At 54.5% G+C, this 27413-nt stretch overlaps 2 protein-coding genes across 2 annotated transcripts; both read left to right on the top strand.

Annotated features, from left to right (window-relative positions):
* The first annotated feature begins 305 nt into the window (after nucleotides 1-305).
* On the top strand, nucleotides 306-9111 carry ASF1B (anti-silencing function 1B histone chaperone). The gene is made up of 4 exons (XM_049877154.1): nucleotides 306-595; nucleotides 5625-5740; nucleotides 7433-7609; nucleotides 7950-9111. The coding sequence occupies exons 1-4, from the start codon at nucleotides 487-489 to the stop codon at nucleotides 8154-8156; spliced, it is 609 nt and encodes a 202-aa protein (XP_049733111.1). The 5' UTR covers nucleotides 306-486; the 3' UTR covers nucleotides 8157-9111.
* A 1917-nt stretch (nucleotides 9112-11028) lies between these two features.
* PRKACA (protein kinase cAMP-activated catalytic subunit alpha) lies at nucleotides 11029-26820 on the top strand. Its single transcript, XM_049877146.1, has 10 exons — nucleotides 11029-11140; nucleotides 18792-18853; nucleotides 19284-19412; nucleotides 20849-20947; nucleotides 21979-22061; nucleotides 22422-22548; nucleotides 22636-22731; nucleotides 22823-22945; nucleotides 24764-24928; nucleotides 25306-26820. The coding sequence occupies exons 1-10, from the start codon at nucleotides 11095-11097 to the stop codon at nucleotides 25429-25431; spliced, it is 1056 nt and encodes a 351-aa protein (XP_049733103.1). The 5' UTR covers nucleotides 11029-11094; the 3' UTR covers nucleotides 25432-26820.
* The last annotated feature ends 593 nt before the right edge of the window (nucleotides 26821-27413 follow it).

The following is a 27413-nucleotide window of genomic DNA, read 5'->3' as shown; positions in this document are numbered from 1 at the left end:
GGATGCGTGCCCCGGAAGGGCGGGGCGAAGCGCGCGCCACGCTGGTGCGGGAACCCTTGGGATTGGCCAGGAGGAGGCCCTGCTCTTTCTCCGCCCACTCTCGCCCTCTGCATCCGAGTCGGAGACACTGGGGATTGGCTCCCAGGTGGGGATGGGGGCCCAAAGAAGCATGGAGACGTTCCCGTCCCTCTCGCGCTCACCGGGGAGGGAGCACCCCTGATTGGTCCGGGAGTCTCGGCGCGCGCCCGCCGGCGCTCCAGGATTGGCTGAAGACGGGCTCGCGCCGCCGGGGAGCGTTGGCGGTGATTGGCCGGGGGGTGGGGTGGCTATTTGAAGGCGGCGCGCGGACGAGGTGCGCATTTCAGTCCGCGTAGAGAGGAGTCGGGAGCGGCTCTTGGAACCCTGCCTCCTAACCCACCGGACGCAGGCCCTAGGTTGGCCCCGGCCCGGCCTCAGCCCTGGTACCAGCCCCGGCCCGGCGAGGCGATGGCCAAAGTATCGGTGCTGAACGTGGCGGTGCTGGAGAACCCGACCCCTTTCCACAGCCCCTTCCGGTTCGAGATCAGCTTCGAGTGCAATGAGGCCTTGGCGGACGGTGAGGCTGGGCCTGTGTGGAGACACCTCCCCCCCTCCCCCCACGGCCAACCCCGACTTACCCTCGAGACATTCCCACGGTCAACCCCGACCTCCTCGTGGAGACACCTCTCAGCCCCCATCAACCTCGACCTCCCCATGGAGACCACCCCAATGCCAACCCTAATCTCCCCGAGATCCTCCTGACACAACCAACCCTGACTTCCGGTGGCCAACTCGGACCTCCCTGTGAAAACACCCTCCCATCCCGTCAACCTCTACCTCCCCATGGAAACCCCCTAGTGTCAAACCTAATCTCCCCCTGAGGCCCCCCAGTGCCAACCCTAACCTCCCCCGTGACCCCCCCAGTGCCAATCCTGACCTGCCCCTGAGACTCCCCACACACAGCCAACCCTGACCACCCCGTGGAGACCCCTCCTTCCATGGCCAACCCCACTCTCCCACTTTCCTGTGGAAACATCATCCCTTTTTTTTTTTTTTTTTTTGGTAGAGCTCCTCCCAGCTACCCGTTTAAGTAGGGACCTTCTCAGCCTCCATTCTTCCCTATGGCAAGACGCATTCCAAGTGACCCTCCGTTTCTGGAAGGCCAGACCCCCCCTTCCAGCCACCCAATGGGATGAGGCTGCCACTCATCCCCACTCCCCTGTGGCCAGACACTCCCAACTCATTTTTATCCTGTAGAGACCTCAGCCACCTGTCATTTTTTCTGTGGAGACCTCTCCTCCAAACACCCCTTCTTTTTCCCTGTGGAGACCTCCCCCTAAAGTCACCTTCCTTTTTCCCTGTTAAGACTTTCCTGTCACATGATCTTACTCCATCTCCCCTAACAATCCCCTCCCCAACTTGCTTATATTTAAACATCTTTCCCACCTTGCCTCCCAACTTCTGCTTGCTCTCCACCCCAAAGCATACACTCTAGAACTTGGCTTTTCTCCTCCTCAGTCTGATCCCCTACACTTGAGCTCCATCTAGGGAGGGATGGCCTGGCTTCTCCCTCTAGACTTGGAGGGTAACTTGGTCCTCCCAAGTTCCTGTTTCTCCCTCCTCTCTGCTAATCAGCTTGGATAAACACCTGCCAATCTGAGGGGTGGTGTAGCCAGGCAAGTGTGAGCCAGTTCCCAGGGTTTGCCCACCAGGTTCCAGCTGACTTACTGCAGCAATTCTTCCAATGCGTTTGATGGTTTGACCTAGTCTGAGGAGTGGGTGGGACAGGCTGAGCTGAGACAGCATCTGGCTTCAAATAATCAGCTAGGAGGTCACAACCTTTTGTGCATCTTTTCCAAGGTGCTTTCATGAATGTACTTACAAGTCTGTGTGACATAAAGGAGGTAGACATGGCTCTCATCTCAGATGAGAAAGCAGGCACCACAAAGAGTAAAAGACCTTTCAAGAAGAGGTCTATAAAAATCTAAAACTAAATGGCTAAGGTCACCCAGGGAGCTTTGGCACAGCTGACAGGCAAGTCCTGCTTTCAGGAGGAAGTAATCAGCTAGACCACCTCTCCACTTGGCCATTAAAGGAGAAGGGGCAGCAACTGAGGTGAGGCTGGCGCGCTAACTAGCGCCTCTCAGTGGCAGATGTGTGGTTTGCTCACAGAGCCTGCTGCTTGGATTGCTTGCGGCTGATACAGTTTGAAGGATGTGTGGCCTACAGGTGAGCCAGTGGTCACTCTCCCCCTGTGTCTCACACTCTTTTTTTAAATTAAGGAGTCCATTTGTGACTAAGTATAGAGTAAGCCAAGTTAAATCCTTGCTAGAACAAGTCTGGGTGTAAATAAATAAATAAAGTGTAGAATGACACTGTGGAATAAGATTTAATTTTAAAGCCAGGAAGAGATGTAAGGAGCTAATAGGTTAAGGGATTCACAGTTCCCAGATGGCAGGAGATCAGGTTGCAATCAGCCTGTTTGTACTTCTTGAATTAAAAATGGTTGCATGGCCATTATTTAGTACTATTATTCCTGGAAGTCCGTGCCCGGTGACTTTAGTAATTTGTTTATAGTATTGGGACAGGAAAGGTTAAAGTTAGCCTGCAGTGTTTTCCTTTTTAATAGAGGGAAGTGGAGTGACTTCTCCAAGGTCACACAGCCAGTTTATAGAAATGTTGGGATGAAAACTTGTTGCTGAGGTCTGAGTCTGGTTTCATTGTCTTTGCTCTTATCCTAGTAGGCGAAAGAAAGAAAGCATTTCCTACTTTAGAGGCGGAGTTTAAATAGGAAACCAAAAAAACCCATTGCTGTGGAGTTGATTCCAACTCAAAGCTACCCTATAGGACAGAGTAAGACTGTCCCACAGAGTTTTCAAGGCTGTAAATCTTTAACCGAAGTAGACTGCCCCTTCTTCCTCCCGTGGAGCAAGCTGGTGGTTTCCAACCATAGACCTTTTGGTTAGCAGCTGAGCTCTTAGCTACTGTGCCACCAGGGCTGCTTATAAATAGGAGGGACCATACAATTTATTGCCAAATCAGGACATTCAAAAGAGAGTAAAAGGGGCGCTATTCTTAATTATGCCAGATAGTAGAGCTTTTGCTCAGAGAAACTCAAGTTGGGAATCAAACCCTGGCCTGGGAATCCAGACTCTATGGTTCTACCTCCTATGGCTGTTGGTGACTCTGACATGCCAGCTTGCTTTCTGCCTCTTCCTGGCCTTCTTCCCACAAAGCAGAATCCGTTTCCTGCCTTCCAAACAGATGGAGTGGGGCTGCCTTAAAAGTCTCTCTGGTCCTGGAGAAACCTCAGTCTTTTTACCTCTCTGTGCTGCCAACTGAAATCTGACAAGGCACCCAACCCCCGGTCAGTTAGCCAACCCCCATTTCCCAAGGGTGCCAAGCCCCTTTCTCCGCAGCATCTGGAAATAGATGTTTCCAAGGCATGGGTCCACGTTTAATATGTTAGGTGTGCTTTTCCCCTGTTTAGTTGAGAAATGCAACTGACACTGGTTGAATAAGTCATAGAAGCCAGATGTTCTGACCCACAGCTCACACGCTGTGGTGAGGCCGACGTTCATGTGTATAATTATGAACAAAGGCAAAGTGATAACAGAAAAAGGGCATACTAGGTATGTTAAGTTAAAAAAAAAAAAAAAACAGGAAACGGACTCTGCAGGTAGTTCAACTACAATAATTTGCATGTGTCTTTAATCCTATAATTGGTTTTGGTTTTGTTTTCTTACATAGTCAAGGGGCATCTTGTGTGGGAGTTCTAGTAAAGCCAGGACTTAAAGATAAAACTTAATACACTCACATTATCCTTCAAGTTGCCAGTAAGGTCAAGTATACAAGGTACAATTGGGCAGTTGTGCCCTGTTTTCAGTAGGTATGAGTGTGTCCTGTATACAGTATTATCCTATATCTAACTCCAAAGAAAGGTTATATTCATAAATGAAATCACTTAAGGGTGTCTCTGCTTAAAACACTTCAGTAAGTTTAAGGAGATCCAACTCGTAGGCCCGTATTCCAGTCATCTGCCTCCCGTAGACCATTTCATTGGCTCCCCTTACTCTTGAGTCAGTATTTCTCTATGGCCCTTGATTAATTCTTCAGTTTCTTTCTGGATCAGGTTGAAGGAGCCGTTGTGGCCCACTTGCCTGCACGGTGCATGTTCTTTTTCAGTCAGCATCCCCATGGTCTTTGCTTAGGTTTCACCAACAGGCTTTGACCTCAGCTGGACAACACTGAGTACCCATGGCACACACTATAGCCCACACTGTATTTCAATCTCTTTTTTGTCTCCCAAAAGCACTTTAGTTAAATGCATGCATACGACTCCACTGGTTACAGTAGAAAAAGCCAGAAGGATGTATGTATATGGTTACGGTAGGAAAGTGAGATTAGGGCTAGCTGGTCTTTCTGTTCTCCCAAAAATTTATCTCTAGTTGTGTCATTACTTTTAACAAAAATAAGTCAGTAAACTTAACTTCCTCTCTGCAAATAAGAAGATACTGGAGTTTGGCTGAACCCTACTGAGCCAAAGGGTAGAGGGCCTGAATAAAACTGCATAGGGTCAGGAAGCAGTGGCTCGAGGAAGGGCTTGGGCTCAGGTGACAAACCTCTACTTGGTGGCCCAGCATCACTCACGGCTGGACATTCTTGCAGGCAGCTTGACCAAGGAATAGGGCAGCTTCCGCGAGAGTTTGCTTCCTGTAAAAATCACAGCTTGTGAAACTCCAGCTGCTAGAGCTGTCAGTTGTGCAATTTTAGAGAACCTAAAATAAGTTTCAAGGCTTATGCCAGGCGTCCCTGTACTAGCATGACCTTGCCCCTGGTACACTTGGACTGCTGCGAGAGGAAGTAGTCACCAAGACCACTGTGATTGATGGGCAAGTTCTCCTTAACTGTCACCGGAGCATACTTGGGGATGGTGCCCTCCTACTGCAGAGGACGTAAGAGAGTTGGGGTTCAGAGGGTCACCCAGAGGTGCCATGTTGTTTGATGACAGCACCCTTACCTGAAAGCCCCAGAGAAAGCCTGACTCAGTGCCGGGTCTGGAGCCTTGGGGTTGGGCAGCTATCCCAGCGGCCTCGTCTTCCCCTCCTGCTGCTGGCTCTCCTGCTGGATTGGAATCTGCTGCCTTGCCCCAGTTGTCAAGGGATCTCCTCAGTTCAGTGGCTCCAGTCCCTGTGTGTGAAAGAGGATGCTGCTTCCTGTCCCAGCACACAGTGGGCAGGGCCCTGGAGTGGCCCAGCTCCTGCTCGTCCCTCCTCAGCACGCCTCAGTGACGTGGGTCTTAATTCAGCCTCTGCCATATGGTTTGTCCTCAGGCTCCCAGAGGCCTGTGTTTCCCCCAGGTGCAAAGTCAAGGTCACCTGGCAAAGCTAGGCCTACGGTCAAGATTGCACCACAGGAAGTAGGGCTGCCTGCCCATGTTGAGGATCATGGGGCCTGCCACTTGATGCTCAGAGAATGGCAGGTGTTTTGGGGGATAAGAATCTAAATATATTGAGGACCTGTCCAAAATTAACAAGAGATGACCCTTCCCCTGCCTTCTGCTGTCAAGCTATTTCAGATCCTTAACACCCCACATGTCCTTGCAGACTTGGAGTGGAAGATCATTTACGTCGGATCAGCTGAGAGTGAGGAGTTTGATCAGATCCTAGACTCGGTGCTGGTCGGCCCTGTCCCAGCAGGGAGACACATGTTTGTCTTTCAGGTAAGGAAGACGAGACCTTAGTTTGGCAGTCCGTGGCTCCTAGGAGTGCCCTCTTTTGCCCTAAAGCATATGGCGTGGTTCAGTGGCCAAATGTTCAGGTTCAAATCTTGACTTTATCTCTTAAGACTTTGGAAGAAAGTTTTCCTGATCTGTAAACTGCCTACTTGGTAACTCCTTTTAGAGATCTCAGGTACTTCACACACCTTCCTTACGCCCACCTCTGTGTCAAATCTGTTATCTGGAGTCACTGATTTAACTCCTGGATCACTCTCTAACCAAGCATCACCTGGTTTGTCAGAAATGCAGGTTACAGGCTCCCCAGGTGATTCTTTTCCTCATTCAAGTTTGAGAGCAGCTCAAATCCCTTCACGTACCTTTGTCTCCATGGTTACCGTTTACATCCCATCTTCTAACCTTCTCACCCACCCTGTGTCCAATGCACTAGCAAGCCCCATCGCTGTGACCTGGGCCAGCTTCCTGGGTATATGACCCATGCAGTCACACAGGGCCCGAGGCTCAGTTTAATATTCTACCGTTACTATCTAAATCTTTTTTTTTTTAATACTTATTTTTTTTGTTGTTATTGTTGAGAATATACACAGCAGAACATAACATCAATTCAGCAGTTTCTACATGTACAATTCAGGGACATCGATTATGTTCTGTGAGTTGTATAACCACTCTCACCCTCCTTTTCTGAGTTGTTCCTCCCTAGTAACATAATCTTACCACCCGGAAGTTTCCTATCTAATCTTTTGAGTTACTGTTGTCAATTTGATCCCGTATAGATAGATCTTAAAAGAGCACAATGCTCTAGTCAGACATTGTTTACCAGTTAAGCTAAACTGTTTGGTATTAGGATGACTTCAGGAGATATTTCTGATTTAAGGTTTAAAGCTTATCTCAGTGTAGTTGTTTTGGAGATTATCTGGCGCTTCTTAATTTTTTAGCAAGGAGCCCTTTGTTTCATTTTGTACTGGACCCCACAAATTATATTGCTGGGTCTGCCCATAATGATGGAGTCCTGGTGGCGCAGTGGTTGAGATTGGCTGCTGACCAAAAGGTTGGCAGTTCAAATCCACCAGCCGCTCCTTGGAAACCCTGTGGGGCAGTTCTGATCTGTCCTATGGGGTCGCTATGAGTTGGAATCAGCTCGACAGCGGTGGAGTTTTTTTGTTTGTTTGTTTTGGTCCATAACGTTACATCTCCAAGACTGTTCACTTTTGTCTCTACTGCCTGGTCCCCAGGTTGGCTGCTGTAGCCTCCCAGCTTGTTTCCCTCCCATCACGTCTGCACATATAGCCAGAATCATCTATTCAGACTGTAAGTCTGACATGGCACTCACCTGCTAAAGACCTTGCTTCCCCAAACTCTTAACTGGCCCAGCAAGCCCTGTGTGGTCTAGTCCCCACTGCCAACCTATACCACCTTTGCCTTGCTCACTGCCCACACCAAGTAGCTTCCTGATGCCTCAGGACCTCTGCTGGAAACATCTGGTAAACACCTCCCGGTACCTGTCACATTCAAAATTTTACAGTCGTTTGTGTGATTGATTCTCTGTTTGCTTCATTAGATTGTAAACTTCTGAGGACAGAGACCATACTTTTTGCTCGGTAAATCCCTGTTGCTCAGGAATCATTGTTAACATCCATCAACTATTGCATGCTAAGGCCCAGGATGTGTTTCCCCTAGGCCGATGCCCCCAATCCATCCCTCATTCCTGAGACCGATGCCGTGGGTGTGACCGTGGTCCTCATCACCTGCACCTACCATGGGCAGGAGTTCATCCGCGTGGGCTACTACGTCAACAACGAGTACCCCAACCCTGAGCTGCGGGAGAACCCACCACTGAAGCCAGACTTTTCTCAGGTAGGGGCTGTCTCTGCACTTTCCTGCTTCAACCAGGTGGCCCCTTCACACTGGGGGAGTTGAGTCATTAGAATTGGGAGCCCGGGTTTTCAGTCATGCTCGATTCTTGCAGAGCCAGGCTAGGAAAGAAAGGGTCTTTGTTTCCAGAGACATGCCTCGGAGCTGAGAGTAGGTAGTGCTAAGCGGTAGCACAGGGCCTTCCCCTGAAGTTCCGTATATGGTTGGTGAACTAAGCAGGGCCTGTTCTTCCTGGGCTTGGGGTGGCAGCTGGGGTTGCCCTGGCTCTGGGGGAGTAACAGGGGGCACGTGACAAGACTTGATGCTCCTTTTCCTGCCCCAGCTCCAGCGGAACATCTTGGCTTCCAACCCCCGGGTGACCCGCTTTCACATCAACTGGGACAACAACACAGACAGGTTGGAGGCCATCGACAACCAGGACCTTTCACTGAGCAGCGGCCTCCCCCTCAGCTGCACTCCTGTCAAGGGCCTGGGCCTTCCTGGCTGCATCCCTGGCCTGCTCCCTGAGAATTCCATGGACTGCATCTAACTTTGGGAGCTCAGGCCCTGGCTGGGCTCAGCCAGGACCCAGACCAGTTTCCTGGCACACCTGGAGGAGGCACCTGGGCCTCCTGGAGAGTCATGTGGGACATCTGGAGAACTTTGGGGCTGTCACCTACATCGAATCAGACTGGGCCCCATGGAAAGAACAGGCCCTGGGTCTTTCCCAGCCCTGGCCCAGAAGGATCATCTCACATCTACTCCACAGGCCTGTAAGAAGGAGGTACTTAGTTCTTCATTCTTTCTGACTATCCCCTTTCACTGTTCCACACACACTATAAATTCACCTGGAGGCCATTGTGCTCCCTTGAGTACCACTGACCCAAAGCTGCTTCCCACAGACCTCCTGGGCCTGCCTGAGGCTTTCTTGGTCAGTGCCTGGCGAGGCTCCAGCCCTTTTGGATCAAAGGCTCTGCCATTCCTTCCCCTTCCCAAACATCTGAACAGAGCCCCCAGCTTTCTGGAGTCACAGGCAAGGAATCCTGGTTCGGATGTGGACTCAGATACAATGTCTGTCCTCCCCAGATTTTTGGTTCTTCCCAACCCAGCAGCCTCTAGAAAACGCAGCTCCTAAAGGTGTGACCAGCAGGTGCCTCTCTTCTCAGTCACAGCCACCTTCCTGTTACCTCTTAACTGGACCTGGCATTCTCTAGAGACTTCAGTGGTGGGGAGGTCGCATGTTGGAAGGGTCTGCTGTGCTCTGTTTTGGCGTTGGCATCAAGCCCCTCTACCTCTGCCAGCCTTGACCTGTCCTCTGCCAAGACTGCACACACTCATGGGCCACAGGTGAGTGTGGGCAAGGGAAGCTGTCAGGATCCTGAAAATCTTCCCTCCCCGGAATGCTCTCCACCTCTGCCCTATCCCCTCGCTGCTACATGGATGCTGTTGTGATTGCAGTTTGTATATTAAAGGGTTTTTATATTAAAAATGTTTGGTTGCGCTAAAAATAAAAAGCACTTCATTGAGGCTGTTTCTGCTTCTGTCTCAGGCGAGCAGGGACAGCTCCATCCATCCTATCCTCCTAATGGTGGGGTTGGCCTCTTCCTCCACTCAGTGAGTTGGGTGTCCCTTGCCCCCTTGCTTGACTTCTTACTCCAGTTCTAGCTGGTTGTATAGTTGTATTCCAGACTAAGTTTTGGGGAGAGTGTCAAATCTGGAGATAGAGATGAACAGTGATTTCAGACTTTGACCCTGGCCCACAAGAAGAAATTAACTTTTACATTGTGATCCAAGTATATACACAAAGCCACACTTGATTAAATCCAACTTAACCTTACTATGTAACTCCACAGCCTGCACTAGTATTTGGCTGGCCAGCCTTTTTCCCGTATTTCAGAGAAGCCCAAACTCTCCCTCCCTGGGGCTGGTGGTCAGCCTGAGAGGAGACGTGCAGACAACTGTGTGCAGTTAGCCCAAGTCCATAAGCAGAGCAATGAGTCAGCTTGTGGACTTGAGACTGGACTAGTCCCTCCAAAGTAGGGGAGCTGGCTGGTCCAGCCCCCAGCCTCTCTTGGCACCTCATGTGGGGGCCTTCCTCCACTTCAGTGGTTCTCAACTCAATTTCTGGAGACTTTGGCTGTAAGCAGTGGGGGCAGGAGGGAGGAAGTATGTGCTTCTGGTACCTCGTGGGTAGAAGCCAGACAGCCCCCCGCCCCCACACCAAGCATCCAGCCCCAAATGTCAGTCGGGTAGCATTGGTAAACCCAGCTCTACTGTCATCCTCAGGCTGTGATATATTAAAAGGGCACCCTAAAGAAGGACATCTTGCCCCTTCTATCCTCCGGGAGGGTAGGTTCCCTTTGCATTCTCCAGACAAAAGGAATGCAGAGTGGTGATTACCAGCAGGGAATCTGAATCCAGGAGGCCTGGCTGTGCCCCCGATTCCTTGGCTGTACAATGGGGATAATAGTGCCTACATGATAGGAATGTTGTGCGAAGTAATAAGGTGAACCAGTGCCAACTCTCTGCTGGTACGAGCCCAGGGTGGGCGCCCAGCAAAGGGTGGACACTGCGTGCCCCTCTCAGCCGCCCCCTTGCTCCCGGAGCCCAGCATCCTTCTGATGCTTGGGCTGTGGCTGGAGGCGACCCCGGGCGGCCTGGCCGCTGCTGCCCAACACCAGCCCTTATGAATGACGGTGGCCGGCGGCCCGGCGACCTCTGACCCTCGGCGCCGGCCGCGCCCCTCCCCCCGGGTAGGTGGACAGCGGCTGCGCCGGCGGCCCGCGGCGCCAAACTTGGCTGGCCGGCGCCCGCTGCCGCACTGGGCAGGGGCGGGGGACTGCGGCGCGCACGGGGCCGTCCGGTGCCTCCGGGCCGCCTCGTGGGCTTCCGAGCGCGGTGCGGCCTCCGACCAAGCTTGGCCGCCCCGCCTGCCGCTCGGGCCTGGACAGCGGACTGAGCCTCCGCCCCGCCCTCTCACCCCGGGATTGACACTTGAGGTTCTGCAGGAGGCCTGCCGGACCGCTCGCCTCCGCCAATCGGCGCCCGCCCTGGGCGGGCCCCGGGCCCTGTCGCGCGCCTCAGCCAATTAGGCTCGTCTGCCCGCCCAGCTAGGGCCTCGCGACCGCGCGACTGGCGGAGCATCCTCGGAGCGCGTCAGGGGGTCGAGAGCCTATGGCGGCGCGGAAGGGTCGTGGCGGGCCAATAGACAGCGGCGCGGCGCCGTCAGTCAGGGTGGCGCTGGCCAATGGGCGGTGGGCTGCGGGGGCGTCACGGACAGCAGCAGCGGACTTGGGCTGAGGTTCCCGGGCGGGCGGGCGCGGAGGGACGCGGGAAGCAGGGGCTGGGCGGGGGTCGCGGCGCCGCAGCCAGCGCAGCCAGCCCAAGGGGCCGCCGCCGCCGCCGCCCAGCGCGCTCCGGGGCCGCCGGCCGCCGCCAGCACCCCCCGCGCCGCAGCTCCGGGACTGGCCCGGGCCGCCGCCGCCGCGATGGGCAACGCCGCCGCCGCCAAGAAGGGCAGCGAGCAGGAGAGCGGTGAGTGCCCGGGCCGTGACCCCGATCGCGGCCCCGCTCTGCCAGCCCCCTCCTTGTCCATCACCGCGTGGCCCCTCCCCCACGCACCCCCCCCATTCTTCGCTCCTTCTCCCCAGCGCCCCTGCCTGTCCAAGGCTGGGGCCCGAAGGCCCGCAGGAGACCTCCCATAGGGGCACCCCTGCCAAAGGCCGCCCCCGACTGCAAAGGCAGTGCCCCCCCACCCAGCTGTCACTGCCAACCATGGCACGTATGACCGCTGGGGCCCCACATGGAGCCCTGTCACCACCCCCTCTCTTCCTGGCCCATCTCCCCAAATTCTAATCCCCCCACTTTCTCACTCACCACTCACAGAGATGGGACGCACTGCTAGACCCCGACTCAGAGTTGGCAGTCTGGGAGTGCTGTGGGGTCTGCTTCCACCCCAGAGGGACCTTGGCCACTTGGTGACCACACCCCTCCCCCCCTCCAGCCCCCGCCATCTTTCTCCTGCCCTTTCCCTTTTCACCTTATCCCAGCCCCCTGCCATCCTTGAGCATTTCCCCTGAAGCCACCTCCAGCATTGTTTTTCTCTTCTGTGTCACTTGGCATGGGGGACAGGATCTTTCTGGGTCCCTCTGCCCCTCTCTTGTTCTGTCACTCTCTGCCACTCTGCTCCCTCCTCCAAGTAAGCGCCTGCCCCTGGCTGGGAGAGCAGGCTGTTTATGAAGCTAGGGAACTGCTTCAGTGCTTCCAAAGACAAATTTGAGCCAGTCTTCCTGGGATTCATTGCATCCTCTTTTGCAGGGGGTGGGGTGGGAGTGGGGGCAGCTGCAGAGCCCCTTCCGCTTTCCTGCTGGGCAGCCTAGCTCCAGGCTCTTGGAGGGGGCCCCTCAATAAATGGTTGTTTCACAACTAAGGCTCCGTCATTCACCAGGTCCCCTGGGCTGCTTCACCCGCTCCTGGCGCTGGATGAAAAGTGGGGGGGCGAAGAGTGCCTGGCTTTAGCAAGGGCTCATTCGGCTTGAGCTGGGCTGGTGAGAAAGGGGATGGGGCAGTTGGGGAGAGTAGTGGGTGACATCTAGTGCCTTGTTTTGCCAACGGACAGACAGATTCTGGTCATTCCCAAGGCCCAGCCACAGGCTTGTTTCTTTCCCTCCCACCCTCACATTGTGCTGGCCTTTTCAAGCCAGAGAGAGAGATTCCACATCTGGAACTGCTTTCAGAAATGGCCTCGAGCCCCCTCCCCAGTTCCTCCAGCTCCTCAATTGTCACTCAGGCCTAAAGCTAGACCCCACCTGAGAGTCCCTTCCAGTTACCCAGAAATAGAGCTGAGAAGGGAGCTCGTGTCCAACTACGCTGTCCCTAGTTCCTGGTCTCAAACAACAGCGTGAGTTCCCTGAATGCCCCCTCCCAGAAAGACCTGGGCCTGCAAACCAGGGAACTTTATTCCTACAAATAGCAGAACTCAGAGGAACCAGGCGTCCACGGGGAGGCCTGACATGTCACCGATGGGCGGGGGACAGGGAGGCAAGTGCCTGTAGTTGAGCGCTTGATGACAGAGGAGCAGGTGGGTAGTGTCCAAAAAAGGTCTGGGCCTGAGCATGGAGGGGACTGGGAAGAGGGGGAGGGGCCAGCTCTCAGCAGGTGAGGCTGCTGGGAGGTGGCAGGTGGAGGCAGGCAGCTATATATTGCAGTGGCTCAGTTGAAAGTTGGGAAGATGACATAGTCCCGGAAAACCTTCAGAGTGTACCAAGCACGTGCGGCGGGGAGGTGGGAAGCCACAAGGGGAAAAGGATCCCCAAAAGGCTCCGGAAGGAACTGCTAATTCTCTCAGAGCACAGACCAAAAGACACCCAGGAATGGACTGTCACAAGGAAATAGAGCCACTGTGTATTGGGCATCTAGTGTGTGCCAGGTTAAACAGCCTCCATCGATCTGCTCAGGTGATACTCATAATGGGCTATTAGCCGAATTTTCCAAATGGACTTGCTCAGTTTGACGTAGGTGACGTCACAGGGGCAGGATTCACATCCAGATCCGCCTGGATCCCATAAGTGCACAACTCAGACATTCTCAACTCGCCTCCCTGATTTTTGCTTTAGTCACTTAAACTTTCTTAATTTAAAATAATAAAAACAACTCACTTTTCTTCAGACGTAAACTTTGACCCCATCTTGAGCAGTAATGTAAATGAAGTCATGGCATTGCTGGGCCAGATATATTTTCCCTGACACAAATTAAAATACATATGTAATTAGAAAAATGAAACATCGCGTACTCCACATTCAGCCAGTGGGACCAGTGTCACACTTTGGGAAACAGTCTAAGCTGTACTTCCTCCCCGAGCCTTGCAGGGGCTTCTAGAGAAGGAGATAGGATGGGGAAAGAGGCCCCTCTTTGCTTGGAAGCTCTGAAACTGAGAGGATGGAGTTACACTAAATTTGTCCTCTTCTAACCAGGGCGGGGCAGGGGCAGTAGCCAGGCAAGCCTGCAGGGGGCACCTGAATTTCATCTGCCACACGCCAGCCCGACTGTAAGGAAAATGCCCAAGCCTCACTAGGTACCAGTTAAGTATCCTGCAGCCCCCTACACCCTCATCTCCATGCCAGGGCAGGACAGAACAAGGTCTGCCTCTCCGGAGATCCAGAATGAGCCATGGGGTGGGGGTGGGGAATCTGCACCCAAAGATGCTAAACCATTGGCAGGGGCCAGGAGGGCAGAGAAAAATGACCGAAGTCTCAGGCTCTGGCCAGGCTGGAGGAATTGAGATAGGGCAGCAACCTCTGGGCTGGTGCTGGCAGAGGACACCCCTGGGAGTTGGCCACAGGGGAAGGAGCAGAGCTAGCGAGAAGCCCCCCAGATACTCCCCAAGCCTCCGAGAGAAACCAGTACAGGCACTGAAAGTGAAAAAAATGCCTCTGAGAGGTCAGTGGGTGGAAAGAACTGTCGGCCTCCAACAGTCTACAGAAGCCAAAGCGGGCCAAACACTTCCTGTGCATTGTCGTTGTACGGGTGCCCAAGAGGGTCCTACCAAGACAACTTTTCCTTAGCCCATTTTGGGCTACAGTAGCCCTGAGGGACCTACTTTCTCTTCCCCTGGTCCACTGGCCTTCAGGTTGGGTTTTTCTTCCTAATCTCACTCCGCAACTCCCTGGCTCCCCCTACAGGCAGGGCTCTGGGGGTGGGTGGTTGAGCTGGTGTGGTAGGTCTTATGAGCCTTCCCAGCCACCGTAGTCTGGGTGCCCTGAGAGAAAGACTGAGTGATGGCTTCCAACCCCACGGATGGTGAGGCTGAGCTCTGTTACTATAGCAACTACCCAAGCACTCCCTGCCCCCCAAGCTCAGGAAGGGCAACAGTAGGACTTGGGGAGCGGGCAGAGCGGAGGAGTCAGTGGACTCCTGGCTCACCCTGGAAACTCCGCTCGTACTAACAACTCTCGGCTGTGAGGCCTGGGGAGAGCAGGGGTTACTGTGGGGGTCCCGGTCAGACAAGTGAGGGATGGTCCACCCAGAGTGGGGGTCCAGCTCAGACTGGAGGGTGGTATAGCCCAGTGTCACAGTTCAGCTTGGGCTGGGTGTGTGTGTGGGGGGGTAATCTAAGCATTGTTGCGGTCCGTCTCAGAACGGAGGTTGATACCCCAGTGTTGGGGTTCAGCTCAGACTGGGGGGTAGTCCAGCCATTATTGGGATCCATCTCAGAATGGGAACTGGTCCAATCTAATGTTGGAATTCAGCTCAGAATAGGGATTGGTGTAGTACATTGTTGAGGTTTAGCACAGACTGGGGTCCAGTCCAGTGTTGGGATCCAGCTCAGACTCAGGGGTGGTCCAACTCAAAGCAGGGGTTCCAGGTTAAACTGAGGAATCAGCCAGCCTCAGTTCCAAGGCTCCCAGGCTGGGCACCCCTGCCCCAGAATTCCCAGGACAGCCAGATTTCAGAGGGCAGAGGGTCCTGAGATTATTGTCTGGGAGATATGAGGCTGGGCTCTTTCCTTACCCACTTTGGTATTCTGCTGCTGTATTTCCCATTCCCAGGGGAATTTCTCGATTTCTGCCTCCTGCTGTGTCCCTGGCTTTTCTAGGGGTGTTTGGGGTTTTCTCTGTGAGCTCAAATAGAATCAGGACTAAGGTGGAGGTTGGAGGTGGGGCAGGGCGGCAGGCTCTACCGGCTGGGTTTCCCTTCTCTGCCACTTCCTGTTTCCATCGGGGACCATGGGTGCCAGGCACTCCTCGAGAAGTTGCCACTGACTCTTGGCTCCTTTTGGAATCTGGAAGAAAGGAGGAAGATGGTCAAAGCTGCCTCCTCCTCCCCAATCCCTGGGTTTTAGCCTTTTGTTTCTGGTTTGGACTTTCATGGCTGAGAGCAGAGCCAAGCGCAGGGCAAGGTTTGACAGAGGCCAAGGACGTCCCAGGATGCCTTTCCACTCTCCGCCCCCACAGGGGATCAAGACAAAGAGCCCCATGTACCCATTTCTCTCTTGGAATGATTTGGGGGCTCCGGGTTCAAAGGGATCTTGGGGAGGAGATGGATAGAGGTGGCTCTTGCACCCGCTCCCTTTCTCTCCAGCTGTTCTTTCAGGTAAACTAATGAAGTCCTGGGGTCTCTTTAGCCCGCAGGGCATCTCTGGCTGCTTCCTGGGCTTTTACTCCTCCTCTGCCCAGTGGACACTGCCCTGGGCACATCAGGTGCCATCCTCTGGGCAGTCCAACACCCACTGTGGAAGGCAGGGACTGGCATCTTAGGAGCAAGGAAGTCCCTGGAAGAAGAAATTAGCTTTAGCATCCTGCCCTGGGGCAGGCAGCCCAGCCAAGAGGGACACTCTCAGGAGAATCTTCCCATCACCTCCTGCCAAGGAGGGACTCTGCAGACCTTGGCCAGCTGGGAGCAGGTACCTTTAAATGCTTCCGTGGCAACCAGCTCCTCCTCTGCCATCCCCGAAGGCCCTCCTGAGGAACAGGCTCCAAGGCTCTGGTTTTCCTGTTGCCCTCCAAAGGGAAGGTTCCAGGGAGAGCCTGGGGTGGCTGCGATGGATCTGGGGTCGGGCAGCAGCCAGGGTGGGGACTCAGAGACCACCTTCCAGCTGTGGCTGCAGCTTCTCCTCTGGGCCCACCTGGCAGTCCGTTTCCTGGGCTACCTGCGCCAAACCCTCTGGGGGCCTAAGCCGCAGCCAACACCCTGATCCTCCCTGGCCAGGAGCAGATTGGCTCCCTGATCACCCCCATCCCACCCCCATCCCATCCTCTGCTGGAAGGGGCAGGAAGCAGAGGTGAGTGTGGGGGCTCCTGGCTGCCCCCTCCCACCGTTATCCCTCTTTATCTGCCTGCTCTTCCTAGTACTACTTTCCCTCTCCTCCACCCCACCCTCAAATCTGGCAAGTTGATAACACTGCCATAGCACCAGAGTTGATATAGCCTGGGCTCTTCCGTGCTTTGTGAGGCCAGAGAAGAGCCTTGCTAGGGGCAAGGGCCCTCTGAAGCCCCTCAGTGGGGTGACAGCAGATAGCCAGAGCTCACACCCACTGAGTTGCCCACTGCGTCAGGAGCATTTGGAGAACAAGGGAGGAAGCAGGATTAGGCATTCTCTTGGTTTCCTCCCAAGCCCACTCCTCTCTTCCTTCTTTTTGGGTGAGAGTGGAGTCCCAAGAGGGTACCTTCTCCTCACACCTTCATCCAGAATTTGGCATGGATCTGTTTGGGGGTTTCTGAGGAAGGTGCTGTGTGCTGAGAAGGCTTTGCTAGTGAAAGCATTGGAGGTGATTCAGTCCCCAGGCACAGAAAGGTCTCTTGGCCAGTTGGCCCTGCCAGGTGCCAGCCTGGGGCTCCTGGCCACTCAGTGCCTGCCTCCTCTGGGCCTGGGTCACTCTGCAGGGTTCTCCTGGCCAGCAGTGTCTCCTCCAACTGCCACTCTCCTAGCCCCACAGCGGGGGCTAGGGAGCACTGAGGGAGAGCCTTGTGGGCAGTGGGGAGAGCGGGCTGCCCATGAGGCTGTGAGGGGTTCCTGGCACTGCATGCAGGTGGGGACAGACAGATGACAAGCACGGCCAAAGTGTAGGTGTGCAGGGCCAGTGTGAAAACGGTCCCCAAAACATGGGAGGTTGAGGGCAGCTCTGCTCGAGGCATCCCTGATGCATTGTGACCAGCGCTATAACCACCGAGTTGGTAGTGACGTGACACAGTTAATCTCATGGGCAGCAGGGTCAGGCCCAGTGACTCAGCATCTGGCTCTCCTCTGGGAGTCTCAGTCTTCTCACCTGTATAATGGGAATAATAGCTGCTTTTTCTACCCAGCAGGGTCAGAATTAGCATAGAAAACGCTCAGCACAAGATCAAGGAACTGGTGGGGGTTACACAGACATGTCCGTAACATAAGACCCCATATCGGGCTCTGTGTTTGAGATTTGAGCACTTGGTCCATCTCTGTGTATTTTATAACTCAATTTTGAAAAACACTTAAAAGCAGACTTAATAGCAAACATTTCTATAGCACTAACCTATGCCCGCCACCATTCAGTCCTCTCTACAAAACAAAAAAAAAATCCTTTGCCGTCAAGCTGATTCTGACTCTTAGTGACCCTACAGGACAGAGTAGAACTGCCCCATAGGGCTTCCATGGAGCGCCTTGGATTCAAACTGCCGTCCTTTTGGTTACCAGCTGAACTCTTAATCTCTATGTCACCAGGGTTTCCCTCCACAAAGATGAATTCATTTAATCCTCACAGCCAGTTTTCGAGGTCATTCCTATTATTGTCCCCATTTTACAGATGAGGAAAACCGAGGCCCAGAAAGGTGAGGTCAGTTGCCTAAAATCTCACAGCTCGTCAGGGACCAGGCCTGGATCTGGACACAATCCCAGAGTCCTGGCCCTTACCCATTTTGCTGGGCTTCCTCTCAGCGTTGGCTAGAACAGCTGCTTTCAAGCCTCACTTTCTTGGGCTGTCAAGTGGGGAGAATGGGTAAAAGGTTGGCAGGCAAATCAAACGAGATGTGTAGATGAAACAGCCAGCCAGGGCCTGCAGGGGAAGTCTTCAAGGTTAACAGAAGGGTGATGTTCACCTTGGGGTGCTGTGGGGCCCCTGGGGGCAGGTATTGGACAAGGTTTTGTGGAGGTAGCTTCCCTTGAACCAGCTATGAGTCAAGGGCCTTGCCATAGGCAAATGCCTGCTGGAAGCCAGGGCAACAGCTGAGTCCCCCAAGGGTGCCTGCTAGCTGAGCCCCCCAAGGGCGCCTGCTACCGAAGCCCCAGAGGCCTCTACCCCAGGCCCAGCCTCCCCAGAGAAGGGGCTGGAGGAGCGGCCAAATCCCTAGGCTATAAATACCTCGGCTGGCGTCTTCCCTGGCCGTGGAATGTCGTTCAGAACTGGGGCGAGTGGGGGTAGGCTGGCCTGGCCAGTGCTCTCTATCCCCCTGGAATAAGCCCCGAGTTGCCTTATACCCCTTTCTTGGATGAAAGTGAGGCCAAATTCTACCTTCCTGTGGTGGGGGGGCCCAGACCCCAGCCCAGATCAGGGCCTTCCCAAGCTGCCTTCAGGCTCAGCCAGGGTACCCCAAAGGCAATGGGGGGAAAGTCAGGCTCTGGACAAGATGACTATACCCCACTTTCCATAAATGGGGTAGCCTAGGCCTGCCCTGAATAGGTGGGGTTTCCATCTAACCCTCCCCTCTCTTTATTTCAGTCAAAGAGTTCTTAGCCAAAGCCAAAGAAGATTTTCTTAAAAAATGGGAAAATCCCGCCCAGGTAAGCCCCCAGAATCCTGGGAGGGGTGAGCTGATGGGCCCTGGCCCCCTGGCTGTGTCCCTCCAACAAGGCTAGAGCTTCAGGGTCCCTAGGGATGGCTCCTTACACCTCCCATGGAGGCTCCCAGGCACAGGCACCCGATTGCCCACAGCCAGGTTCCCTCACCCTGCTGCCCCCTCCTGACTGGCGGCCCCTGCCCCCCACGCAGCTGCCAGCAGCTCCTGGGCCCCAGGCCAGGGCCGGATCTGGCCCCTGCCATCCACCTTGAGGAATGCAACCCCCACCATCTTGTTCTGCCCCTTGTCCTCACCCCCCTCAGGCCACCCACTCCCCGGGGCCCCTCTGGCGGTGGCAGACGGGATGCTCAGCCCTGGGCCCAGCAGGCGCAGGGGCTGGGGGTCCTTGACCCTCCCAACCCTTCCTCCCACAGAATACAGCCCACTTGGATCAGTTTGAACGAATCAAGACCCTGGGCACGGGCTCCTTTGGGCGGGTGATGCTGGTGAGGCACAAGGACATTGGGAACCACTACGCCATGAAGATCCTCGACAAACAGAAGGTGAGCTGGCTGCCAGGCCTTTGCCCAGGCTGTTCCCACTGCCTGCCTGGGTGATCTTTCTGCCCTTTCACTCGCTCACTCTTTCCTCAGCCCAGGCCCGAGGACCAGAAGGGGCAATGCTGCCCTCACATGGCTTCCTGTCCAGGCCAACAACCCATGTGAAACCAGGCCCAAGTGACCCAGGGTCAGAAAGTGCCCGTCTAGGGCCCAGAGGCAGGATACCAGACACCAAGCCAGTATTAGGCATCTTCTCAGGGAAAGGGGCATTTACAGGGACATTGGTTCTTTCCGCAAATATTTTGGAGATCCTGCCCTATGCCAGGCAATCTCGAGATCAGTGCTGTCCAGGAGAAATGCAGTGCGAGCCACGCATGTGATTTCAACTTTAGAAAATGTAAACTTGTAGTGTTGTTCAAAAAAAGTAAAAGGAAACAGTGAAATTGATTTTAACAATATATCTTCATTAAGCCAATATATCTAAAATGTGTTATCATTTCAACACATGGTCTGTATAAAAATATCTTTACTGAGATATCTTACATTCCTGTTTTTGTACTTAGTCTCCAAAATCCAGCAAGTATTTGATACTCACAACACGTCTCCACTCAGATGGTAAATTTTCATCAGAAAGACATGAACAAGTAGATTCACAAGCCCAGGTTGTCCCAGACATGCTTCAAGTGTCCATTGCTGGATTTTAATTTTAGACACTTAAAATAGTAAATTCACTCCCTCACTCGAGCCAGCCACATTTCAAGTGCTTGGTGGCCACACGTGGCTTGTGCCAACTGTTGGACAGGGCGGGTGTAGACACTGAGGAAAGCAGTGAAAAAACCCGCAGCACAATGGTTCAGAGCTTCGAGGGGTCAGGCAGCCCATGTGCAGCGCCACCCTCCCGTTGACCAGCAGCGTGACCTTGGGCAAGTCAGCTCACTTCTCTACGTCTGGGCTTCCGCCCTAGCATGCTCATAGTGCGTCCTTTACAGGGCTTCTGGGACGTTTTATGAGTAAGTACGTGTGAGGCGCCAGGCTTGTGCTTTATGCTGTTAGGGGCCAGCTAAAGGCTGAGAAAAATTAGCCCAAGGTGCTGGTGGGAGCGTGGGGTACCCTAGACCCAAGGGAAGCTGTAAACACCCAACCCCATGGGCTCCTCCTGCGCCCCTTCCTCCAGGAAGCCTTCTCTGACCACTGCTCCCACCCTCAACTGGGCCAGGCTCCTTGTCTGGGCTTCCACAGGGCCCTCTGGGCTGAAGCTGGGTGACTCCTGTATCCTGCTGTTCGAAGACAGAGAACCCTTGTCTTCTTGTGTGTCCTCAGCACCCGGCCCAGGGCCTGATGGGTTGCAGGCCCTCAGACATTCCAGCTGAAGGCACTGGCATGACCTGGGCACCCCCTCTTATGCTCCCTCCTTGCTCTCATCCCCTCCGGCCCCACAGGTGGTGAAGCTGAAACAGATAGAGCATACCCTGAATGAAAAGCGCATCCTGCAAGCGGTCAGCTTTCCGTTCCTCGTCAAACTCGAGTTCTCCTTCAAGGTGTGGCTCCATAGCAGCAGGTTCAGGATCACCCTGGTGGGGCCCCAGGCACTGAGGGGCCGGGGGAGAGTGGAGAGGGAAACGACTCTGGGGAGTGGAGCTGTTTGGCAGGGCTGGGTACAGCCTCTCGGTTCCCAGAGTCGGGGGTGGGGCTGAGGACTGTCTGGGAAGCTGGGAAGGTGAAGAGTGAGACCCCTGAACGAGGGGTGCTGGGAATCAGGAGTCAGGCTGGGGCTCTGCTAGACCTGAGTTCAATTCCTGCCATGTTCTAGCTTAATAACTTTGGACAAGTCACTTAACCTTGGTAGCATCCCTCAGGATCACTACTCCGAGGATCTAACGTGGCCAGGAGTACAGACTCTGCAGCCAGACAGCCGGGGTTTGAATCCTGGCTCTGTACTTCCTGGCCATGTGACCCTGGTCCAGGAACGTCACTGCCTTAAGGCTCGGCTTCCTCACTTGTAAATGGGCATCATAGGAGTGCCCACCTGGTGGGGCTGTCATGAGCACCCTGCATGAGCTATTTTGGGTGGCATGCTAAGCCATGGCTGTGAGAGCTGGGAAAGGCCACTCAGGGCCAGCGTCACAGGCAGCGTGCGGCTGTGCAGTCACGAGGGCCCCACGCTCACGAGGGCCCCGCACTTGGTCTGATGCACTGCTGCCATCATCTCAAGAGTTCTAATAATTGTTTAACAAGGGGCCCTGCATTATTTTGGGCTCTGCAAATCCTGGTCCCATTTTACAGATGACAAAACTGGCCCCGAGAGGCTTGCTCAAGACAGTTCCAGACAGGCGTCTTCTCTCCAGCTGGGGCACTCAGCCAGGTCACCTGCCCGCCTCTGCGTGACCCTCACTCTCTCCCCTGGTAACAGCAGGGTCACAGCTGCCCCCTTTCCTAACAGGCAAATGAAATGAGATGTGTCTCCCAGTGAGGTGTCGCCGGGTCCCTGGCACATGCTTCATACAGTTTCGATGTCTTTATTTTATTTCTGAGCATTTTGGGGGCTCTGATCAGCCACTGCTTCCCGCAGGACAACTCCAACTTATACATGGTCATGGAGTATGTGCCCGGTGGGGAGATGTTCTCACACCTACGGAGGATTGGAAGATTCAGGTGAGCAGCTGCCCCAGCCCCGCCAGGCCCCCACCACACCAGTCTGACGCAGGCCATGAGCACAATCACACGACCAGACCATTGAGGGTGCACAGGGGCCCAGCCGGCTTGAATGTGGCAGTGGCCTCTCCAGGTCCCCATAGGTTTTTGTTTCCGCTGGGATGAGGCATCTGCCATGTTTCAACCACCACAAAACAGGGTGATGTAGACATCACAACTTCAGGGGGCGGTTTATGCATTTTCCATCACTGGACTGGGTGGCTCTGCCAGCCTACCTGCTGCCGGCTGGCTGTGGGTGAGTGGGTCCTGGCTGGCTGTGGCCACTGGCACTTACCCATCCCCTCCTGCTTGTCCCGCCAGCGAGCCCCATGCCCGCTTCTACGCAGCCCAGATCGTCCTGACCTTTGAGTACCTGCATTCACTTGATCTCATCTACCGGGACCTGAAGCCGGAGAACCTCCTCATCGACCAGCAGGGCTACATTCAGGTGCCTGCCAGGCCAGGGGAGGGCAGCACCAGGCAGCCGTGGCCTGCACCCTCCCTCCCCACCAACTGCCCATTCTCGTGCCTGCAGGTGACAGACTTCGGTTTTGCCAAGCGTGTCAAAGGCCGCACCTGGACCTTGTGTGGGACCCCCGAGTATCTGGCCCCTGAGATTATCCTAAGCAAAGTAGGTGCTTCCCCAGCCCCCCACCCTCACCCTTCTCTGCACATACCCCTTCTGGCCTCCTCCCCTTAACCCCTGCCACCTCTCACCCCAGGGCTACAACAAGGCTGTGGACTGGTGGGCCCTGGGGGTCCTCATCTATGAGATGGCAGCCGGCTACCCACCCTTCTTCGCCGACCAGCCCATCCAGATCTACGAGAAGATCGTCTCTGGGAAGGTGAGGCCGGATGTGGGTGTTTGGCCCCCTAACCCTCCACCCTCAATGGCACACCTCTCCCCACCCAGCCTGCACTCCTCTCCACGGAGCCCCTGCTCATTACTGAAACAGTCTAGAAATTCTTTCAGTTGGGCCAGGCGATTGAGGCTAACACCTAGCACAGCCTCCCTGTCTAGCCCCTGACCCCTGGGGCTGGAATCCCAAAGGCTTCCAGACCCTGAGTTTCATTGAGCTCTTTGGCCCAGAACTGGCCCTGCCTTGCCTGACTTCTGCTCTTCTGGTCATAGTTGTCCCCCTTAGTGTGTGTGTTTATAAGTTTCCCGGCTGGAAAATGAATGTGTCTGGCTCCCAGGAGCCACCTAGCCCGCATCAGTTGTGGTAAATGGTCCACATTTCCTTTCCCAAATGCAGACTCCCCAGCCCTGAGGTTTCAGGTAAGGGATGGAGGAACCATAGGGGCTTGCATTTGGGAAATGCATTAAGTGGCACCATATGAACCCCTTCCGTCTTCAGTCCCTCGCTCTGTGGGAGTGGTACCCCATGTGAGAGGAGAGGAAGTTGAGGCTTACTGAGGGCGCAGTGTTGTGCCTGAGGTCACACCATGACAAGTCAAGACATTGTCATAGGCACTGAGCACCCAAGAGAGGTTGGGGGTCCCACTCTGCCCTTAGCTTACCTCCTACCTGACATAGCATCTTGTACATAGGAGCTGCTCATTGGCTGAGTCACCTCAAAATGGTGGGAGCAGCTCTGAGCTCCATCTGGGTGGGCAGGCCTGGCTTCAAGTCCCAGCTCTGCCACTTTTTGGCAAGTGGTTCAGCCCCGTCTGAGTCTCATCGTCCCCAGCTTAGAAAAGGCCAATCAGACACCTGCCTCTCAGGGTATTTGACAGAAGTCACCAACTGCCAAGTGGGGTGCTCTGTGCTTGACACACAGTGAATGTCACTAGAAGGGAAAGATGAGATGTCTGCCATAAGGCAGAATCAAAATCACCAAGAAAAATAGTCTGGGGGGGTGGCACCGGCACAGAAGGTTCCAAGGTGGAAGAGATGACCATAACTCCCTTCTTTGTAGCATTTCATGGTTCCCACACCTGCCTCCCAGAAACCCTGGAACATCAGCCCCATGTCATAGAGCAGACACAGGCCCAGAGAGGTTAAGTGCCATGTCCAAAGTCACACAGTATGTAAAAGGCAGAGCATGGACTTCAAGTTGGTTCTTGTGGCTGTAAATCCAGTGACCTCTCTGCTCAGATGCAAGGCTGTGGGCTCAGAGCATTGAGGAAAATTTCTGGAAGAGAGTTGGCCTGGGCCCTAAAGAATTGAAGAGTGAGAGAGAAAAATACTATTCGTCTTGTAAGTGTTTATATTTCAAAAGCCCCCAGACCTCAGCAAAGCTGCTTAGGAAGCAGTGGCCAGGAATGCAAGTTCTGGAGTCCAACAGGCTTGTGATGAAAATGCCCGTTCCTACTCTTCAGTGTGACCTTGGGCACGCTGTTAAGCCCATCTGAGCCTCAGCTTCCTCATCCATAAAATGGGAGCCATCACTACACTTCCATTTCAACAGTGGTCCCTTCTCCAGAATCAACATAACCAGGGAACTTGTTAGAAATGCAGGTTCTCAGGTTCCAGCCAGCCCTCCTAAATCAGCCCCTCCAGGGTGGGCCCAACAAAATGTTTTAACAGGGGACTCTGCTGAGGGACTCTACCAAATAAGAGTGTTGTATAGAGAAGGCAGTGTCCTGGGCTCTCCAAAGCTCCAGACCAGCTCCTCCCAAAACAGAAAAGAACCCCCTGACTGGCCCCCTACTTCTTCCAGGTGCGGTTCCCGTCACACTTCAGCTCCGACCTGAAAGATCTACTGCGGAATCTCCTGCAGGTGGACCTCACCAAGCGCTTCGGGAACCTCAAGAATGGAGTCAATGACATCAAGAATCACAAGTGGTTTGCCACGACTGACTGGATTGCCATCTACCAGAGGAAGGTGGGCACCAACCCCACCCCTCGGGTGGGCTGAGGGTGTTGCAGGAGGCCAGGGAGATAGGCCAACAGAGGGGAGAGGAATTGAAAATAGGCTTCAGGCTCTGAGTTCGCCTAGAGGAGGCAGCTCAGTACCAATGAGGGGGTCTAGAAATATGATTCTGGTTTCACTTGGTCATTGTGACCTTGGGCAGAAACTCCTGTGTCTAGGCAGTATTTCACCATTGGTGAGTTGGGCTGTTAAGAGGGGTCCACACCCTAATGCTAAGCACAGGCCTAGGTCAAAGTCAGTATCTTATGAAATTAGGCCACTTACATTTATTGTGGTAATTATGATTATGTTGACTGATGAGGTCGGGGTGGTTCTTGATCCTTCTCCAGGTGGAAGCTCCCTTCATACCAAAGTTTAAAGGCCCCGGAGACACGAGTAACTTCGACGACTATGAGGAGGAAGAGATCCGGGTCTCCATCAATGAGAAGTGTGGCAAGGAGTTTTCTGAGTTTTAGGGGTGTGCCTGTGCCCCATGGGTTTTCTTTTTTTGTTGTTGTTGGGGGGGTGGGAGGGTTGAATTGAACAGCCAGAGGGCCCCAGAGTTCACTGCATCTAATTTCACCCCCACCCCACCCTCCAGGGTAGGAGGAGCAGGAAGCCCAGATTTTTGGAGGATGGAAACACCAGCTGCTCCCCTTCACCCCCTCGCCCTCCTGCCCGCTCACTCTACCGCTTCTCCCTCTCTCCTCCCCCACGGCCCCCCACCCTAGCCCACTTCTGCCTGTTTTAAGTGAGTTTCTCAGCCCTAGTCAGACCAGGTCTTGTTTGTGTACCCAGGGACAGGGTGTAGAAGGAGGGGCTCAAACTTAACCCCCCCCCCCCCCCCCCCCGAAAACTGCAGGCACCAATAGCTAAGGACAAATGAACAGATAAGCCAACCTTCCTTCCAGAGCAATCCTGCCAGGGGAAGGAAAGATTTTAGTGACATGTTCAGTGGGTGGCTTGCTAGAGTTTTTAAGAAAACCATTTAAGATATTATTTAAGTTCCACCAGTGCCTCCCTCTCTCTGTCCTCTACCCCCACTCCCCTGTTGATGTCCCCCTCTCCCCCAAACTCATTTTAACAAGGCTGGGAAGCAAACTGACTTCGTAAAGGAAGGAGCTGGGGTTAGAATTTCTGCCCCCTCCTTGGGGGTCTCTTGCCAAGCCTGAAGGGGTCTCAGTCCCTTCAGGAAACCCCTACCTTCTTCATCCCCAACAGCCCCTTTCTTCACCCTGGGTTTCGGGAGCCAGACAAAGCAGCTGCCCCTCGCCCTGCCAAAGAGGAGTCCCCCCAAAAGACAGAGGGGGAGCCGGAAGCCCAGGGTCTTTCCCTCCCAGCAACATCCCCCCAAACTCCTTAATTTTATTCTCAGCTAGAGTTTTAATGCCCAGCTTCCTCTCAGCTCACTGGAGAAGGCAAACCCTGCAAAAAGACAAGAAGAGGCAAAGCCCCTCCCCACTGGCCCCAGGTTCAAGGCCAGGCTTGCCTGGTAGGGGCTGCCTGTTTTATTCACCCTTCGGCCTCTGCCCCCCCACCCAATCGTGGGCGTCCCTCCTCTAGTTTAGCTCCCCCTTCTCCTCTCGTTTAGCTGTCAGCTGTCCACAACCCCTTCTCTCCCTCCAATGTCTGATATGTGCTTTTTTTTCTTTCAATAAAAAAGTAGCTCTGTGGGGAGCCGTTGGGGAGCCACCCCCATTCACCCCCATATTTGTCCCTCTCATAACTTCTCCCCAACCCAGGAGGAGCTCTCAGGCCTGGAGTGGGGCCCCGGGTGGGCGCGGGGGCGATTCAACCTGTGTGCTGCGAAGGACGCGACTTCCTCTTGAACAGTGTGCTGTTGTAAACATATTTGAAAACTATTACCAATAAAGTTTTGTTTAAAAAAAAGTGTCGCTCGTGTACCCGACTTCGGCCACCCACCCACTCACCCCCAGAAGGACTGAAAAAGGAATTTTGGACCCCAGTGTCTAGGCTGAACAGGCTCTGGTCAGGAGTCCTTGTAAAATCGGGTTTGGCTGGAATTCTGCCACTCCCCTACCCTGCAGGAGAAGGGGCGCCAAACTGCCCTTTGACCCCGGATTCGGGGTCCACAAATCTGCAGCGCGCCCCCTCTTCGTCCAGTCAGGGACCGACAGAGCGCTCTTGTGAGACGCTGGGGCTGGCGCTCCGGGAGGCCGCGGGGCGGCGGGGGCGGCCCTGGCTGTGGAGTGGGGGAACAGTGCGCGCCCCCTCCCGCATCCTGGGCTCGGAGCGCTGGGCCGGGCGCGTCGGTAGGGCGCGGGGGCGGCAGCGGCCAGGGGGTCCCCGCGGCGACGGGCGAGCGTAACGACCCAGGCCGGCGGGCGGCGAGTTCCCGGTAAGTGCGGTCCCGCGAGCGGAGCGCGCCGGAGAGGCGTGGAGAGGGGGGCTGGGCGCCGGGAACGTCTGGGTCCGCGCCCAATGGCTGGAGGGCGGC

The sequence above is a fragment of the Elephas maximus genome, chromosome 3 (genome assembly GCF_024166365.1).
Source record: "Elephas maximus indicus isolate mEleMax1 chromosome 3, mEleMax1 primary haplotype, whole genome shotgun sequence".
Taxonomy (NCBI): domain Eukaryota; kingdom Metazoa; phylum Chordata; class Mammalia; order Proboscidea; family Elephantidae; genus Elephas; species Elephas maximus.
Note: the sequence above shows the minus strand (reverse complement) of the source record. Positions and strands in the feature narration are given on the sequence as shown.